Source organism: Vipera ursinii (genome assembly GCF_947247035.1).
Source record: "Vipera ursinii genome assembly, chromosome: 3".
NCBI lineage: Eukaryota > Metazoa > Chordata > Lepidosauria > Squamata > Viperidae > Vipera > Vipera ursinii.
Genome location: NC_139516.1, coordinates 140,033,080 through 140,051,018, shown reverse-complemented (window position 1 = coordinate 140,051,018; position 17,939 = coordinate 140,033,080). Strand labels below are relative to the sequence as shown.

At 37.9% G+C, this 17,939-nt stretch overlaps 1 protein-coding gene across 1 annotated transcript in view; it reads left to right on the top strand.

Moving 5' to 3' along the window:
* Nucleotides 1-17,939, top strand: part of PIGN (phosphatidylinositol glycan anchor biosynthesis class N) — a 78,871-nt gene that overhangs the window by 35,911 nt on the left and 25,021 nt on the right. The window contains exons 14-24 of the mRNA XM_083359136.1: nt 105-183; nt 731-910; nt 1,727-1,866; nt 2,887-2,986; nt 3,195-3,287; nt 4,911-5,002; nt 6,823-6,937; nt 10,610-10,718; nt 14,688-14,790; nt 15,534-15,636; nt 17,846-17,932. Of these exons, the coding sequence (XP_083215262.1) occupies nt 105-183; nt 731-910; nt 1,727-1,866; nt 2,887-2,986; nt 3,195-3,287; nt 4,911-5,002; nt 6,823-6,937; nt 10,610-10,718; nt 14,688-14,790; nt 15,534-15,636; nt 17,846-17,932 (1,201 nt within the window). The remainder of the gene's footprint in view (nt 1-104; nt 184-730; nt 911-1,726; nt 1,867-2,886; nt 2,987-3,194; nt 3,288-4,910; nt 5,003-6,822; nt 6,938-10,609; nt 10,719-14,687; nt 14,791-15,533; nt 15,637-17,845; nt 17,933-17,939) is intronic.

The window sequence follows — 17,939 nt, the reverse complement described above, 5'->3', positions numbered from 1 at the left end:
ACTGGTTCAATTTTTTTTAAAAATTCTTTAACGTTGTGCTTTTTATTCCATCTTTCCCAAAGCAGTAATAAAATTAAGATGTTGAAACATTTTGTCTTGCACAGGTCCCTCTCTGAATCAGAGCAAATTGATATTCTGAGAAAAACAAGGCTATTTATTCAACAGGAGAAATATGAGGAAGCTGTAAGTAAAACTATCCAATGAGCCTATTTCCTTTGGTTTTTTGTGTGAAAATTTAAAAATATATTTGTTATATTTATAACTTAATGATGCTACTGTTTTTCTTTTTGATCCATTATCTAATGGTGTAATGATACTTTTATAATGTGTAAGCATACATGTAATCTTATAAAAGCATCTGTCTTCCATTCAGGAAAGCTTTCTCCCTATTGTAATTCTTTATTAAGAGCAATATAATTTAATTGGTTATAGTTTGAATCTGTCATACTGGGTCTTTAATATTTAGAAGAATTCCCCTTGGCAACTTGTTACAGGTAGTCTTCATTTAGTGACCACAATTGGGACTGATAATTCAGTTATTAAGTGAAACAGTTTTCATTTACAGTAAATTTTGCAATGTAGAAAAACAAATCAAGGATAATGCAGGTGATAAAAACTATATGAAAGATCCAGCAAAATTATGCTCATGGAGAAGGATTCCTGTATACCAATCTGTTGGAGCTAAAACCCCAGGAAAATATTTGATTGCTGTTTTTTTTTCCTTTTTCAGACATCGCTTTGTAGAAAGCTGATTAATCTTGCTTTAGATGGGCTCTCTTATTACCATACGTATGACAGATTTTTCCTTGGCATGAGTATCACCATGGGTTTTATAGGATGGACATTTTATGCAATTCTGATTATAGTAAAATCAGATATAAGCATAACAAAGAGTATATCAAAGAATAAGGTATGTTTGTGGTTTGGCATGCATGGTAGCTTAACTCCGTAAGTAAACTTATTTGTCTACAGAAATTAAGTGCTGGAATTTTTGGCATATAAAAAAATCTATAAAATGTTTATAGAAAAATCTATAAAATGCTTTTAAAAAATGGACATTTTGGAAATGTAAATCTGCCATGAAAAAAGTTCCTTTTTAGGTTTCCTTAAAATATATTGAGAATTGAATTACATTTTATAACCTACTGAATATTTAGATCAGAAATGGGGAATCCTCCAGAGATTGCTGAATTACAGCGCACAACAATCTTTTTATACTGTCCACAGTTCAACATTTGGATGGCTATAGGGTCCCCATCATTGCTTCAGGTTCTAAACTGTATTTATAAAAAAAATCATCCGAAAAGACATTCATTAATTCAGATGAAGATCATATAGAGCTGATAAAAGTGTATGTTTTGTATATGAGTGCCCACATGGCTGTGTATTTGATTTCCCCTTATATTTGAGGAATTTATATTTGTATTAGTGAAAGAGCATTACTATTATTTCTATGTGGTGGAAGCAAACAGAGTTTGCTAGGGAAAAGAGCAAGCTTTAGTTCTTTGACTTTGCAGGGAAAATAATCTTGGTAAATCTTCTGATTTTCATCTAGGAGCAGGTAGATAAGTGATTATTAAGCCCTGCTGTTGAAAGATGATGGCTTAGCCTGCGTGGATTACTCTGAGTTGCTTTTTATATTTGCTGGTGAATATTTGGAAATGTATAAGTAGATACTTACACAAGGTTTACAATAATCAAATAGTATTAACATTTCTATTTTCAGGTGCCTGACAGGTTTTTCCAGTATGTCTTTGCAGTTATTGGAGTTTTGATAGCCTTTTTTCTCTTCATTCAAAGCTTGCCTTGGACCTACTACATATATTGCCTATTACCAGTTCCTGTATGGTATGCAGTTTTAAAAGAGTAAGGTTTTAAAAATAAATGAAAAAGTCTCTGTCTCTCTTCTCTTTCTCTTTCTCTTTCTCTGTCTCTGTCTCTGTCTCTGTCTCTCTGTCTTTGTCTCTGTCTCTGTCTGTCTGTCTGTCTGTCTGTCTGTCTGTCTGTCTGTCTGTCTCTCTCTCTCTCTCTCTCTCTCTCTCTCTCTCTCTGTATGTGTGTGTGTGTAAAGTATGGGGGAATGTATCCATGTTCCTAGATTTGGAGCCATTTGGGTTTTCTCCTTTCATCACATCACTATGTGCTGCTTTCAAAATGCAAGGTTAGTATGTGAAGTGATGGATGCTAGGGTTTCTGTGTGAGGTTTTAAAAAATGCATATTTATAGTACATTCACATGGACTTTTACTAGCAAGAAGATGAAAGAAAGGGATGGTTGACACCTGAAGCAGCAGGAAGATAGACTGGTAGTTCCATAACATCTGATCTTGAGTCTCACTGTGTGTCCTTCAAAAGTTAGGAATGCCAACTTTACTTCAGCAAACTAAGAGTAATTGCATCCTTTGTAGGTTAGCAAAATGATTGTGCTATCTAACTACTGAAGGTTTTAGAAATAATGATTTTTTGTGCATTCCGTGACAAGCTGACTTTACTAAGTTGTGTTTCAATTTTATGAAACGTATTTTTGAGAATATTGATGGATAGATCTATAGTTTCCAAACTGGGCATTGTTCTAACCTGGAATTCATAGGATATTCTACTATTTAAGAAACTACTATACCGACACTAGAGGGCACCATAAACTGGAAAGTTTTGGAATCTCTGGAATAGATAAAGTAGATATTCTTGACACACAGTTTGAATTTAACTATCTTGGAGAAATTTGTTCATGTTCATTTTTAATTCAGTCTTCCCAATCTGGTGACTCCTAGTTATGCTAGAATACACCATCCTTCTCAATTGGGTAATGTTGCTTTGCTTTTATTTCTTATTTTTATGTAGCTTTTGGTCTAATAAGAAATTTATTTAGTATAATGTTTCCCTTTAGATACTCTGCTATCCAAGTATTGATCAGATTTCTCTTGAATGTTCAGCGGACTCAATTTGCTGGATTCTTAGTAATATATGCTGTGGGGATTGAAATATTAGTAAGTAATTCAGCTAATAGCCTTTTAATATTATTTGTGTATAATTTTTAAAGGTATGGGTGATTAAAATAAAAACAATGAAATAACAAAAGAATCAAGTGAAGATATTTTTGAGAAATTAAAAATCATGAAATTTTGTATCTGAGGAGATTATCAATTCTTTACCATATCTATTTTTTCTGCTTTTGTATATGTTTGTGCGAATTAGGTTTTGTCCTTCTTCTATCGTTCCACTCTCACTTTTGGCCTGATGGTGTTTTCTACGTGGCCTGTGGTCATTCGAATGTGGATCATAGCAAAGGTATTTTCTGCATAGGGAAATTTGGCAGAATGGTTGTGGCTTCCATTTAAAGTTCATGAATGCTTTATTTAAATTATAAATATGCAAATGCATAGAAAGTTTTGCTAGCCATAGTTACCTTCTTGCCAACCATGTATGCATACAGTGCTGGGATTCAAATAATTTAACAACTGGTTCTCTGCAGAATTCCCCCCCCAAGGAGCACGCCGCCATCGCTGCTTCCCCCTAACCCCCCAATGGACCACGCCGCCACCATAGCTTCCCTCCAACCCCCCGACAGAGTGTGCCACCATCACAGCTTCCCTCCAACCTTCCCCCAATGGAATGCACCGCAGCCGCAGCTTCCCCCAACCCCCCCTGGAAGGAGTGCTCCACTTCAGCCACTGCTTCTCCCCCCCCCCGGAACGAGAGCTCTGCTGCCGCCGCTGCTTTCACCCATCCCCCCCCAGATGGAGCGCCTCCATCTGGGTTGAAGAAAGCAAAGACACAGCAGTGGGATTGCTCTCAATAAGGTGGGCGCACGTGAGCAGTGCAGCCGAGTCTTATTGTTTCTTCAACTCGGCTCTTTCTAAGGCATCCAAGCCGCTGGTGGCTGCTTGAGTGGAGAGGACGAGGAGGAGAAGAGTGGTGAGGCTTTTTGCCAGCTGGCCGGCCAGTCAAGGAGTAGGTTGGGTGATGGTGGCTGGCTGGGAATCATGGCCACTCGGGGGGATCTGCCAAGCCTCATGGCAGCGGCATTGGCGAGTACGATGCAGCTCGGCCAAAAGCAGCCACAAAGCAAGTGGGGCAGCGTAGGACAGATCCCCCCTCATCTGCCCATCCCCCTTTTATTCCCCTTCCAAGTCCTCTTTGCAGCTCTGCCCACACAGCCATTGAAGCAGTAGGTGAAGCGCCAGAGCTGGAAAGTTCAAGTCCTAGTGACTGTGTTAACTTTCATAACAGCAGACAGAAGTGCCCCCTTCTCAAATGTTTTGACTTCCTCTCTCACTCTTGGATTTATGATTTATTATTTATTCAAGTACTGATATGCTCTGTGACTGGTTTTCTTTTTGGGTTAGGTTTTTTTTTTGAGTTTAGCTAAAGTTAGCTTTTATCTGAACTGTAAAATGGTGAAATGAAAAGTGTGGTACAGAAGAGAATATGCAGGTGTCCTGTAATGCTAACCCAGTTTGAGACAACCATTTAAAATCAGTGAAATCATTAATAGTGCAGTATAGCTTAGAGCTATTCTGAAATGATTCTATGTCAGGTCAGTAGAGAAGGGTTTAGCACATTTTTGTAGATGATTCTACCCCTTTTTTGCATGTAGTTATATCACACAGTTATTAATGGCAGTTATTTCCACATTTTGACCACCTTGTAGTAATGGTGAACACTTACTGACTCTTGTTATCTGGCCTGCTGAATACACTGCCCTACACTTTATACTATGCTATCTTAGAGTGATTCCTTCAAGCAATATTGACATTTTATATATACCCCCACACACTAGAAATTTACATTTGAATTCTTATAATTTCAGATACAAATTTATATAACTTTACTTAAAATGTTTTTATACGTACATTAATATTTAAACATTATACTTCTATTTGTATGTGTAACTTACTTTTTTTGCCATAGGCAACAGTGCTAAGTTGGATTCTCTCATGTTTGCTCCTAGCAATCTTCCCCTTGATGCCTGTGGTAGGAAGAGAATCAAATATCTCTTTAGTGTAAGTATGAATTGGCTTTCTTCACATTACTACTTTCATGTAATCTTTTTCTAATTTCATCTAATGCTTGATTCTAAGAAGGGAAATATGTTATTGGAACCCAAGTAATTTATTCTTGAAATCCAAAATTAAAGTCACGTAATTGTGGTGGGGAGAGAGGTAATTATTGAATGTAAGTTTTTGTTCTCAGATGAGAACTTTGCTATCAGAATGCTTTATATTTCTCCAAAAAAGGATATTCTAAAATAGCGGGTTTGTAAATTTATTCTTTCTGGAACAAAAATTCCGCCCATTCTTATTCTTGTTTCAAACTGAAGATTATAATTTTCTGATGATTTCTGCTTTATGTAGGCTATAAAATTATTTTGTGGACCTTTCCCCTTATTTTCGAGCTTCCCTTTTATCAGTGTAAAACAATTTTTAACAATTGGAACAAAAATGGATCTAGAAGTTTACACAGAGGCTTCTTACATTCTCAGAACAGATGTAAAAAAGTGATGAGTCTCTAGTCATATGCTGGATCCATGCTGACCCAGAGAGCAGTTGTCTATCAGCAGGAGATTGTAATAGGATCAGATAGAAAACAAAGAGAAATGGAAACGGAATGACAGATATGAAGCAGCAAGGAAAAACCCCTGTTGTCATTCTTAAGTGAAAAGCGTGTACTATCCTGTAAAATAGATGCAGGAAACTTAAAACTCCAAATACCATGGAAGTCTTTTTAGGGATATTCCATTATCTGATCTATTATCTAGATCAGGGGTGTCAATCTCGCGACATCACGTGACGTTGCGCAACGTATCAGAGCTTTTTCCCCATTGCCGGCAAATGGGGTGGGCGTGGTTTTGTCGTGATGCGTCCGGCCCAAAGGCCGGCAGTTTGACACCCCTGATCTAAGTGGTATAGTGGTTAAAACTAAGAGCCTTGGTGGAGCAGTGGGCTAGTGCCTCCTTAAGTAACACCAGCTGCCTGCAATTAGTGCAGGTTCGCATCCCACCAGGCTCAAGGTTGACTCAGTCTTCCATCCTTCCGAGGTAGGTAAAATGAGGACCCAGATTGTGGGGGGCAATTAAGCTGACTTTGTAATAATGCCGCTTGGGAGGGGTGTGAAAGCCCTAATAAGCAGGCATATACATAGAATGAAGGCTACTGCTAAGCTTGTAAGCCGCCCTGAGTCTTTGGAGAAGGGCGGGATATAAATGGAATTTTTAAAAAAATACCAAGTTAGAAAGTGGGAGATGAGATTTCAAAGTCCTGCCTTGGCCATGAAAGTCAGCTGGGTGACCTTAGGCCAGTCACTCTCAGCCCAATTCACTTCACAGGGTTTTTGTGGAGGAAATAGGAGAAGAAAGATGTGTTAGACGACATTCTGAAGTAAATCCAACCTTTTATATGGTTTTTTTTTAGAATCAGTGGTTTAGAAAAGTGTTGGTCAGAGTTTTAAAAGGCACCAGCAGCAGTGGAACAGAATCAGTCTTTTTGCCAAAAATAATTAACTGATCATTTAAAGACAGCTACTAGCAATAAACCAAATGCAAATTTGAAAGCTTGGTGTATTTATTTATTTATTCAGTAAATACTGTATATATGGCCATCCAACTCACACACAAGTGACTCTAGCTAATATTGAATTGGGATAGGAAAGAAGGTCATCCTTAATATATTCATCAGTTGAAACCTTCTTTTTGACTCCCCGGAGCTTAGATTAATGTCTTATTCATGTTGCATAGTTGCACTTTTGTGATTAATTTAATTTTTTATGAAATGATTCCTACAGAAATATCTTTGAAAAGGACTCACAAATAGTTTATCTTTTACAGAACAGCAGCTGGCCTCTTAATTATATTGATAGCTTTGTCCTACCTGGTGACATTTTTTCGGAAGAGCAAAAATAAATATTTGCATCATAGAGATCTCAAAATATATCTATTTCAGGTAAGTAAGTCCTATAAATATGTATTGTTGAGAAGTATAACTTTTGTTGCTTTGAAAAATCAGCTTTGTATATTTTCGGGTCAACATCAATTTTAACCCTGCTTTTTAGTAATTTATTTATTTTTAATTTACATTTAAAAAAAAAAATCTGCTCACTCACTATATGCCAGCAACTCCAAACAACAAAATGAATTCTACATATACCTTTCTACATATTTTTAAGACCTGGAATCCTTCATAGGTACTACTCTTTTGGGCAAGTGGAGAACCGTTCACCATGATGTGATACTATGATGCTAGAATCAGGGGTAAATACAGAATCTTAGAAACAACCAGAAGATTTCCAACCCTCATTTATTAGTAGCTTCATTAAGATGGAGACTTTCAGAACAGTCTGAACCATTTTCTCCAAGTCTGTCACTTGGACTTAATATCTTGGATATTAGTAGTAGATTCCCTCCCTAAACATTGACTGCTCATGTTTAATATTCTTTTTATTATTATTTTCCAATCTCCCCACAGTTTCTCACACTGAGCTTCTACAGTCCATGCGTTCATCGTAGAATCATTTTTGAAACAGGATGAATTGGGTCTTTAGGAGAATCTGTGTTGACCTATTTAACAAATTCATTGTTCAAGATGCCAAGCAAAACATCCATAAAATAAGTAGGAAAACTAGCTCCATCATCTACTCATACAGACTCCCTCATACAACATTGCTGGGGTTGTGGTTTTCACTCACATGATGGTTCTCCCAAAGGCAGCGTCACTAGTTAGGATAGCCAGGCGTATAAACAGATTTTCCCACAAAAGAGTCTATGACTTGATGTCAAACAATCCTAGGAAAAGGGATTTGCTAAGCTGGCAAGGAAGGAGGCTTCCATCTGAGATGCTGTCAAGGTTGCATATGGTGATGGACCAAGGAATAGATGTGGACTTTCAGGGGGGAAAAAATCTCATTGTTCTTTTGCTGTATCCTTCAACTCTTCCTCCTTTTCCTGAACCCCATGTAGGGAATGCTTAATAAAACAACAAATTCTTAATTCGGCGCTGGTTTAGTAAGATAGAAATTGTTTCCCTGATGATGTTATAGAAATTGTCCAGTGAGAAGCTGCAAAACATACACTGCATAGAACCCAAATGCTGGAATGCTAATCCTGGAAAGCAGTTATAGTTTCCAGAGAGAGATTTTGGGGTTACGATAGTAAAGAAAATATAATGTTTCACAACAATTGTAAAAGAAAATATTAACTCAATTACACCAAGAAAACTGGGACTTTTTATTGAGCTTTTCCAGATAGGACTACAGGTAGTCTCGAGTTACAACAGTTCATTTACAACGGCACTGAAAAAAATGATTGTATTTCACACTTTTATGGCTATTGCAGCATCCCCATGAACATGTGATCAAAATTCAGACACTTGGCAACTGACAATTGCAGTGTCCTGGGATCACGTGATCATGTTTTGCGACCTTTTGACAAGCTAAGTCAGTGGGGAAACCAGATTCTTTAACAACCGCGTTACTAACTTAACAACTGATTCTCTTAACAACTGTGACAAGGTCATAACATGGGACAAAATTCACTTAACCAGTGTCTCACTTAGCAACAGAAATTTGGGGCTCAGTTGTGGTCTTAAGTTGAGGGTTACCCATATTCTAGTTTGGCATAAATAATTTGTGTTTGATAAATAATTTGTGTATTTCGATTTGTGTCGGAGTGATTGTTCTTGTGTGCACAGAGTTGAGTGGCTGAAAAATGACACAATGGATGATTATATTAAAAGATGATCTGTACGTCTTCTTTTCTAAGGAAGAAGAAATATTAAGATCTGGTCTTGGCACTGTTTTAAAGATTAAAACATGTCCAGTAGATGTCACTGTAAATTTAAGATAAATGAAGGAGTTGGGAAAATAAACTAATCCAGATGAAAACATATAAAAAAATTGTCATAGTGTAGTTTTGCTATAGCCTTTGAATTAGATTTTAGTTTTGTTCCCCCCACACACGATTTAATTTGTTGTATCACTGTGTGAAGGTTTTAAACATTACAAAATGAACTTTTTTTGTACCTCTTTGTTGGAAATCATGTAATTTCGCCATCTGTATAAGAGCTTTGGATTAGCCTCAAACAGTCCTACTTGAACTTCTCCCTATCTCCCCATAAGACCCCCTAGGTTTACATGATAAAATCTGATGCTTTACTTACGCCCAAAATTTCCGTAACTAAGTGATGCAGTTAAGTGAATTTTGCTCCATTTTACGACCTCTTCTTACCACAGTTGTTAAGGGAATCGCTGCAGTTGTTAAGTTAGTAACACGGTTGTTAAGTGAATCTGACTTCCCCCTTGACTTTGCTTGTCGGAAGGTACCAAGTATCCAAATTTTGAACATGTGACCGTGAGATGGCTGCAATGGTCCTAAGTGTAAAAAATGTTCATAAGTCACTTCTTTCAGGGGCAGTTTAACTTTGAACAGTCACTAAATGAATGGTTGTAATTCGAGGACTGGTTGTAATTGCTAGGAGAGGTCACTTTGGTGCTTTTTTGTCATTATAGATGAAACATACTAGCTTCTCCACCGTTATTTTGTGTCCTCTCTGAACACAATAAAAACTGGCTTCACTTTCCTATTATGGTTGGCATAACTGGTGCCAATTTACTGTGCCTCTATTTGGTTCACTTCTCTCTTGCTTTTATGTGAGGAAACTGCTTTGCACCACTGAATCATTTCAACACTGGATTCCTTTTTTTTTTTGACACTTTAATACAGAGGCCCCCAACCTTTTGGGCACCTGGGACCGGTTCCGTGGAGAGACGTTTTTCCATGGACCGGAGGGGGCGTGGTTTCATGTGCTGCCTGCATCCCACGGATGGGGCTTTGATTGTTTGTGCAGACCAGTTTCTGGCATGCCAAGGCCCCGTGCTGGTCCACGCAGAGCTCGATTTTGGATAATGAATGCACTGATTTTAATCGAGTTAAAATATGAACGTTATGCCATTTTATTAGTATTTAAGTTTAAAGTCCAAATTATGTCATGTAGGTACAGGGGGGAAATGACAGGCAGCCTGTCAACTATTATGGCTTCTATGAACTGTCACATAATGACACACCAGGCAAAGTTCAATTAAGCCAACATAAAACATGATGCCAAATAGCGCTTGTTTGATGACCTCCTCTAATTACTTCTCTAATCTGTAACTCTGAAATGGACTTCTATTGACAAATCTCCCTTTTAAATAAACTTGGTTGAAAGGTTCCCTCCTGAGTGCTTTTTCTCTTTATTTATTCAGTCTGGAGGAAATCAAGCATGAAATGCAGTTATGCAAGTATGAACCAACAGTTTGCTCTGGCAGTTCCTGAATGTATTTATGGTGATATCCAAAATACAATGGGGTTATACAATATCTTAACAAATATATTATCAAATGAAATTTTAAACAGTGGGTGGTTTTGAAGGCTTCCTTCCTTCTGCATACAATTTCTTTTTATTTAAATTGCCGATTGAACTTGATCACAGAGTGCAAACATTTCAGGTTTTTTTTTTAAAAAAAGACCTAGTCTTTGGGGAAAAAAATCTGAATAGTCATTTTATTATCTTGCTAGTGTTCCTTAATGCCATAAAGTGGAACCATTCAGATGAGCTGTTGATTATTTTATTTTTTATTAGTTGCTGAGTCTGGTGGCATCAACATACATTGTGAACAGTACTCATAGCAGTCTTCAGAGAAAACAAGGATTGCCTATAATAAATCAGGTTATCAGCTGGATGACATTAGGTAAACCTACCTCTCTTGTCAGAGATTATTTTGGATAAAGATCTGTCAGGTACACATAAGAAATGCTGGTTTGCTGGTCTTTCTGCTATTGCTGCTATGTTCTTTCACTGAGAAGCATGATCTGAAAGATTGTACTCTGATAAAGATTGATAATTACATAAATACAGGAATCCATATGCATCCCCTAATAAGATAAGCAGATTTAACACATTCCGATGAATATTTATTTGGAAGTAGATGAGAGTTTGCATTAATTTATGATCTTACTAAGTGTTGAGGGGGTTCAGCATAAGCAGCAGTGATTAAGGGACTAGGTTTGCTACAGTTATTATTTTTTAATGTAAATTTTATTAGTTTTTATAAGGGTGGGGAGGAAAATGAAGGGATAGGGTGTGGGGTTGGGATAGTGGGAAAGTTGGGGGAGGGGTTGGGGTTTCCCCCAATTACATTCAGTATTTAGCAAATAGCATATTGTCTGGGTTGATATATATCAATAGAAATAGTAAAAATAATGATTAGTAACTGTTTGCTATAGTTATTGATCCTGGAACTATATAGTAGTTGCAGAGAATTGAGAAAGCAGCTAACGAAGCAAATTGGGGGTGTGAATTCTTGGCTTAATTCTGTTATTGGAAAGAAATCGTAGTTTAAGGGGAAAAAAAAGGCTCTGCATGAACCTCCAAAGAACTGCTCTAAATATGGACTCACTGGAGAAGAGCCTAATGCTGGGAAAGATTGAGGGCAATAGAAGAAGGGGATGACAGAGAATGAGGTGGCTGGATGGAGTCCCTGAAGCAGTAGGCGTGAGCTTAAATGGGCTCCAGAAGATGGTAGAGGACAGGAAGGCCTGGAGGAACGTTGTCCATAGGGTCGCGATGAGTTGGACACGACTTCGCAGCTAACAAACAAAAAGTAATACATTAGGGTTGCACATCTCTTCTCAGCAAAGAATTTCAGAATCTCTCACCTAATCTCCCTGACAAGGTTGTTGCAAACATAACAGCATTGAGGACAGCCAAATGCACCATGCTATAAATGTGCTGTATTTACTATGTGCTGCATATAACAATAGATTCAGGCAGATGCCGATAGCTTATGAGCAACCATTCATTCCTCCACAAAAGAGGGTAACTAATAAACATAAAGCATTCGTTCTTCAAAGCAAAGCAAGGCTGTGTCTTAACAATTCCCACCTGTCCACCCCTCGCGCTCAAAAATTGTGTGAATTTGAACTGGGGATTTTCCAAGTTTTTGTCAGCCAGCACTTGCTGATACTTGTTCTTCTATGTGATTGTAGCGCATGATGTTTCTGCTTTTGCCTGCTGCTGCTAGTTAAGGGCAGGCAACCCTGATTCTTCATAAAAGACGGCCGTCAGGCTTGTTTGTTTTGAAAGCTTATTCTTGCCACTTCAAGCTGGCTGCTGTTCTCTCTGCCCTTCCCAATGTTTGCCTTTTGTCCCTCAGTCCCCTAGGAGTCAGATCTGCTCAGACCCAGAAGAGGCACATGAAGCATAAGACGTTTCATAACAGCTGTAAGCCAGGGTGGGCCTAGTGAGGTTTGTTCTCATACTTATCGAAATACATTCTGGATCTCGTCTAAAGTACAAGATCCTTATTCCTCGGGATTGCAATTTTCTTTTCCTTGTTCTGCCTGTAACTTCAGCTTTTCCTCATTTCAGCCCTACAGTTTGTCAAAAACACATTTTTAATGTTGCAGTCAAAAACAAAACACCCCACCCACTTAAGCAGTATAAATTGTTCCTTGCTGTATCTCTTTCTAGAATATTTTGCTGGTTTGAACACTTGCTGGGGGGGAAAAAAAGTTAAAATTAGCATGCGAGCTATTTAGTGTAATGGGCAACAAAACATGAGTTGTTGCTAGATGTTTTTAAGATTATGTGTTGTGTTCTATACTTTAAGTACGGGTAGTCCTCGACTTACAGCAGCTCATTTAGTGACCATTCGAAGTTACAATGGCACTGAAAAAAGTGACATAAGGCCATTTTTCGCAGCTGCAACCTTTGCAGCATCCCCATGATCATGTGATCAAAATTCAGATGCTCGGCAACTGGTTCATACTTATGACCGTTGCTGTGTCCCAAGGTCATGTGATTCCCTTTGGCGACCTTCTGACAAGCAAAGTCAATGCGGAAGCCAGGTTCACTTAACAACCAAGTTACTAACATCAACTGCAGTGATTCACTTAACAAGTGAGGTAAGAAAGGTCATAAAATGGGACGTAAATCACTTAACAAATGTCTCACGTAACAACAGAAACTTTGGGCTCAGTTCCGGTCGTAAGTCGAGGACTGCCTGTATTTACTGCAGCACAGTCTGATTGTGGCCTAGCTATTAGCAGTGCTTTTTGAAATCTACCTTGAAAGAATGTTATCTGGCTTGGCTCTTCTTTCTTCAGAAATAGTAAGACTGTGGTTTCTTATCTGATCCTCAGTTTCAAAACACTGGTTTCTTTCTGGCTAGTCAATATAAATTAAATTAAATTAAATTAAATTAAATTAAATTAAATTAAATAATTAAATTAAATTAAATTAAATTAAATTATTAAATTAAATTAAATTAAATTAAATTCCAAACCTTGGCTTGAATGTGATGTAGTGGCAAGGAAGAAGGGCTAGAAGAGGGTCAATTTAATCTATCCCCAACCATAGAAACTGATTGGATACAGGGCCACCCCAGAAATTTGGGTTGTGGGAGGTATTTGCTTTCTGCTTATTAACTGGTCATATTGTAGGCAAGGTTAAAACTGTGATTAAAATTAAATTGTTTTCTATACCTGTGATGTGTTTATTCTTGGTATTTTCTTCCCTTTTAATGTTTGAATTCTGTTGTTTGCTACATTTTAAATTTTTTTTTTAAATAAAAACGTTGCGCCAGTCACTTTCCCTCAGCTTATTTTATTTCACTGGGTGGTTTTGTGAGGAAAAAAATGGAAGAGGGGATGCTATATTTGTTGATGTGAGCTCCTGGAGAAAGTAGATAAGCTAAGCTAAGGCTTGAGAAATAATTAATCAGAAATAGAGTGAACTCTTTGACGTCTGATTTTTTTCCAGTTGCACAATCCCAGTGTTTTGATGTAGGGAACCTCCCATCACCTGACTGCTTTGATCTAGGTTCTGCCCCATCTCCCTTCAAATGCTGATCTTGCATATGAGGTTTGGTGGAAACCTGATCAGATGTTCTCTGTGCTGTGTGCCAAGATGAATAAAGATCTTGAAAGTTTTGCCTCTGTACTCCCCCCACTTACCAGCTGCTGTCTGGAAAAACAGAGCAAGCTCCAAGCATTAAAACAGAGCTTTCCAGTCTACTTTGCTATCCCCTCGCCCTGTTTTTTTTTAATTTCCTTTCCATGCTACTTAAAAGAGGCAGATGTCTTATGACCCTAGATCACGGGTAGGCAATCTCGGCTCTTTTATGACTCGTGGACTTCAACTCCCAGAATTCCTGAGCCAGCTATGCTGGCTCAGGAATTCTGGGAGTTGAAGTCCACGAGTCATAAAAGAGCCGAGGTTGCCGACCCCTGCCCTAGATCATTCATACTTCTTTTTTTTTTTAATCTTCCAAATTGTCTGTGTTTTATCCAGCATTAGAGTACTGGTTTCAAGGAAGCATTGCAGGCCTCTGTGTTTTTAGCTTCTAAACTGCCCAGTGCAAATGCCACTTAAAAGAGGAAGAAAATGTTGGACACAAATTAGCATCCTCTTCCACGATTGAAATTCGGAATGACTGCCCTTTTTTTCATTTTGTTTGTGCTCAGCACGAACTATTTGCAATGCAGTTTCATCAAAGGGCGTATCTTCTTGCTATTCTGTTTTAGTTGGGTAATTTCTAGGAATGCAAAGGCAAACTAGCCAATAGTTTAAAGGTAATTCATGACTTCCCAATTTAGGATGATTTAAAGAGATACTAAAGTATTTTTTCTTTTGACAGATAATTTTCTATTTCTTACAGCTTCATCCTTGATAGTGCCACTCCTGAGTCCTACTTTTCTGTTCCTGAGGCTGCTGAGCATATTTCTTTCTCTGATGTCAACTTATCTTCTCCTTAGCACTGGGTATTCCCCCCCCTTTTTTATAAAAGATAAAATTGCCCTCGAATTGAATTTGAGCCCTGATGATTTTGTGCAGTAAGTGGCAGCACTTTGTTTGAACTCAGAAGCTAAGCTGGTTCCGGCTTGGTTAATATTTGGATGGAAGCCCAGCTAGAATTCCAAGCCTTTTAGATAGACTGGGAAATAGGAAAACTGTCATTGGAGAAGGCAATGGCAAACTGCTTCCATAATGTTGCAAAGAAACTACATGGTTTTGTCTATATACTGTAATGGCTGGGAATCTAGTTTGACTCAAGATGATCTTTACTTGTATTGTGTATGTGTAGATTTGCTCTGGGTTTGAGGAAGGTTATGCAGTTGTGAGAATTTAATATTGTCACAGTATTAAATATTGTCACAATATTTGTGTAAATATATTATTTCATTCATCCTATGAGATAAAAGTTCAAAGTATTGTGCATTTTCATTTTCACACTTAGAAATAACTCAAATTCCATAGGTGTACCATGTCTTCCAATTATTTTAAATATAAGTGATATGAAGTATCTTTGCTTGGATTTAATATTTTTTATGAAGTATCTTTGTTTGGATTTGATTTTTCCCCCCTTCAGAACAGCCACTGTACTAGTTTTCTCTATGCGCCCTTAGTTATTATTTCTTATAAAATAGCATGATTACGTGTATATAGAAATACCTTAGATCATTTCCTTTATATTCACTTGCTGTCAAAATATGTGCTGATGTAGGTATGAAGCTCTTTTCCCTCTGGCGTTGGCTTTGTTGATGTTTGTGTGGATAGGCATGGAGCAAGAAACAATCCAACAGTATGGAATTTCATTTAAACCTAAGGTAATGATTCAGTACACACCTCAGGAAAAAATGCTACCTCCCTTTTCCCTCAGCAATTAAAATCCCAACTGACTCATGAGCCTGAGTGTGTAGCCACAGAATCCCAACCACAAACAGGAGAAATCCAGTGGTTTCAAAGACACTCATTAGCTGTGGCCAAAGAAGTAGCCAGATTTTCTAGAAGCCAGTGTGTATTCCACTGGTGCAAATCTGACAAGTTATTTTCAGAGAAAACCAGAACTAAGTGATCTGGTAACATTAGAATGTTTTGAAAATACTCACAAGTCCCAGGCCATATGCCTAGTCTTCCTGGGAGCAAATGGGAATTCTTTTGAAAAACATCTGAAGGCTATCTTCAGATTGTCCGCTCTAGGCAGTATTTTTGCATCCAGGCTCCATTTTTATTTATGAACACTGATGGTTGCAAGGCATTGTTGTTAATGCAATTATATTCATCAGCTAATCACAATGTACACATGTTGTACTTTGATAATAAAGGTTTATTATTGAAGAAGTTGGCATTTTTGGCCCACTCTTAGGGTTTAATGGATGATTTCAGTGCCCTAGTTCTTGCAATCATTTACAGTATCTGTTTGCCCCTAATTTCTTCCCCATCCCCCTCAGCAACATTATTCTGGAAGTCAAAAATAAGTGTTATAGTGCTGCATACAAGTTTCTGTTTCCTTTTCACAGTCTAAAAGAATGATATAAATCAAACCATTCCCCTCACCTCTCTAATCCTGTCCACGTGATGTGGCTATTAAGCTATCAAATGCAGTCTTAAGCTACATTGATGGAACAATAGTATCCAGATCACAAGAGGTGATATTATTGATGAATCAGTATGTTTCTATGGGGTTGATACTTTAAGGACTGAATTAATTTTATACTGTTACCAAGTGGGCATTATATACAAGTACATCGTTTTACTAGTTTGTTTTGCTTTTTAGTTTATTTTAATTGCTATATTTTTTTCTTTCTCTATAGCAGGGGTGTCAAACTCAATTTCATTGAGGGCCGCATCAGCATTGTGGTTGCCCTCAGGGGGCGGGGTGGGTATGGCCAGGGTGGGCGTGGCCTACTGGGTGGGCATGGCCAGCTCTACATCGTTCGCATCAAGGGTGCCTATGGGGGCCTGGTCAGGAGTGGGACAGATCTGAGGGTCTCTGGCAGAAGGAGGGTCTCTGGGCCAGGGCCAAGGCAGTGGGGGCCGTTCCCTCACTGTTTCCAGGATGGCTTCGCGGGTCGCATGAAACCACTTTGCGGGCCAGATCTGGCCCCCGGGCCTTGTGTTTGATATGTCTGCTCTATAGCATATATGTTATACGCTGTACAGCTTTTTTTGTTGGTGAAGTTTGCTGTATTTCACTGTTAAGAAAATGAATTGAAATGTAAGAAAGAGATGATTTTATTATGTTGTGTGCATAAATCCCATCTGGGGTACTGTGCTGAGTGTTGCATAACACATTTTAAGAAGGACATCAGTAGATCCAGAGACATTCAAAAGAGGGAGACAAGACTTTGAGGGATTTAAAAGTTGACGGAATGCTTGGAAGAGCTGAATATGTTTAGAAAAGAAACTATGATAGACAACTTCAAATATATAGAAAGACATCATGTTGAAGATGGAACAGCCTTATTTTATGTGGCTGGCTATGTAGCTTAGAACTAGAATAATGAAAACTTGTTCCATAATAATCTGCTAATATTTGCCTCTTTGACTGGAGTTGTTAAAGCAGAGAGGGCAATAATGCATTAGCACAATGTAGATTGCATTCTGCATTGAAGATTCTGTGTTAACAAGAAGTATTGATTTGGCACTGCAATATCTTTGCTCCATAAAGTTCCACAGGATACTGCTAGAAAGCAAAGCCAATTTTTCTGGATTAGGAAAAAATATACTATTTTGTAGGACATTGGGGAAAAGGGGGAAAAAAACGAGAGCCAATTGATAGGTCAGAGTATTATTTACTTATTTAAGGCAACAGAAGTACTTGACTAGTTAACAGTGTTTGAAAAGTAACTTTCTTGAAATAATAATTGAGATATAATAAAGTTGTAGGAGAAAACACGTTGTGTAGATTTTCTGGAAACTTGGAAGCATCACTCTTTAACTTTTCATTTGTTCTTGGGGACATATACTTTTAATGTGAACATAATCCTACCTGATTTTATGATGCTATTTTTTTCTTTTTTTTTGTCTTTATAGCTTTCGGTTCTCAGCTTTTCTTGCCCTACAGATATAACCCAGTTTCGACCACTTCATGTGGATGATATCAGGAGAGCTTTTTTCTTTGTATCCT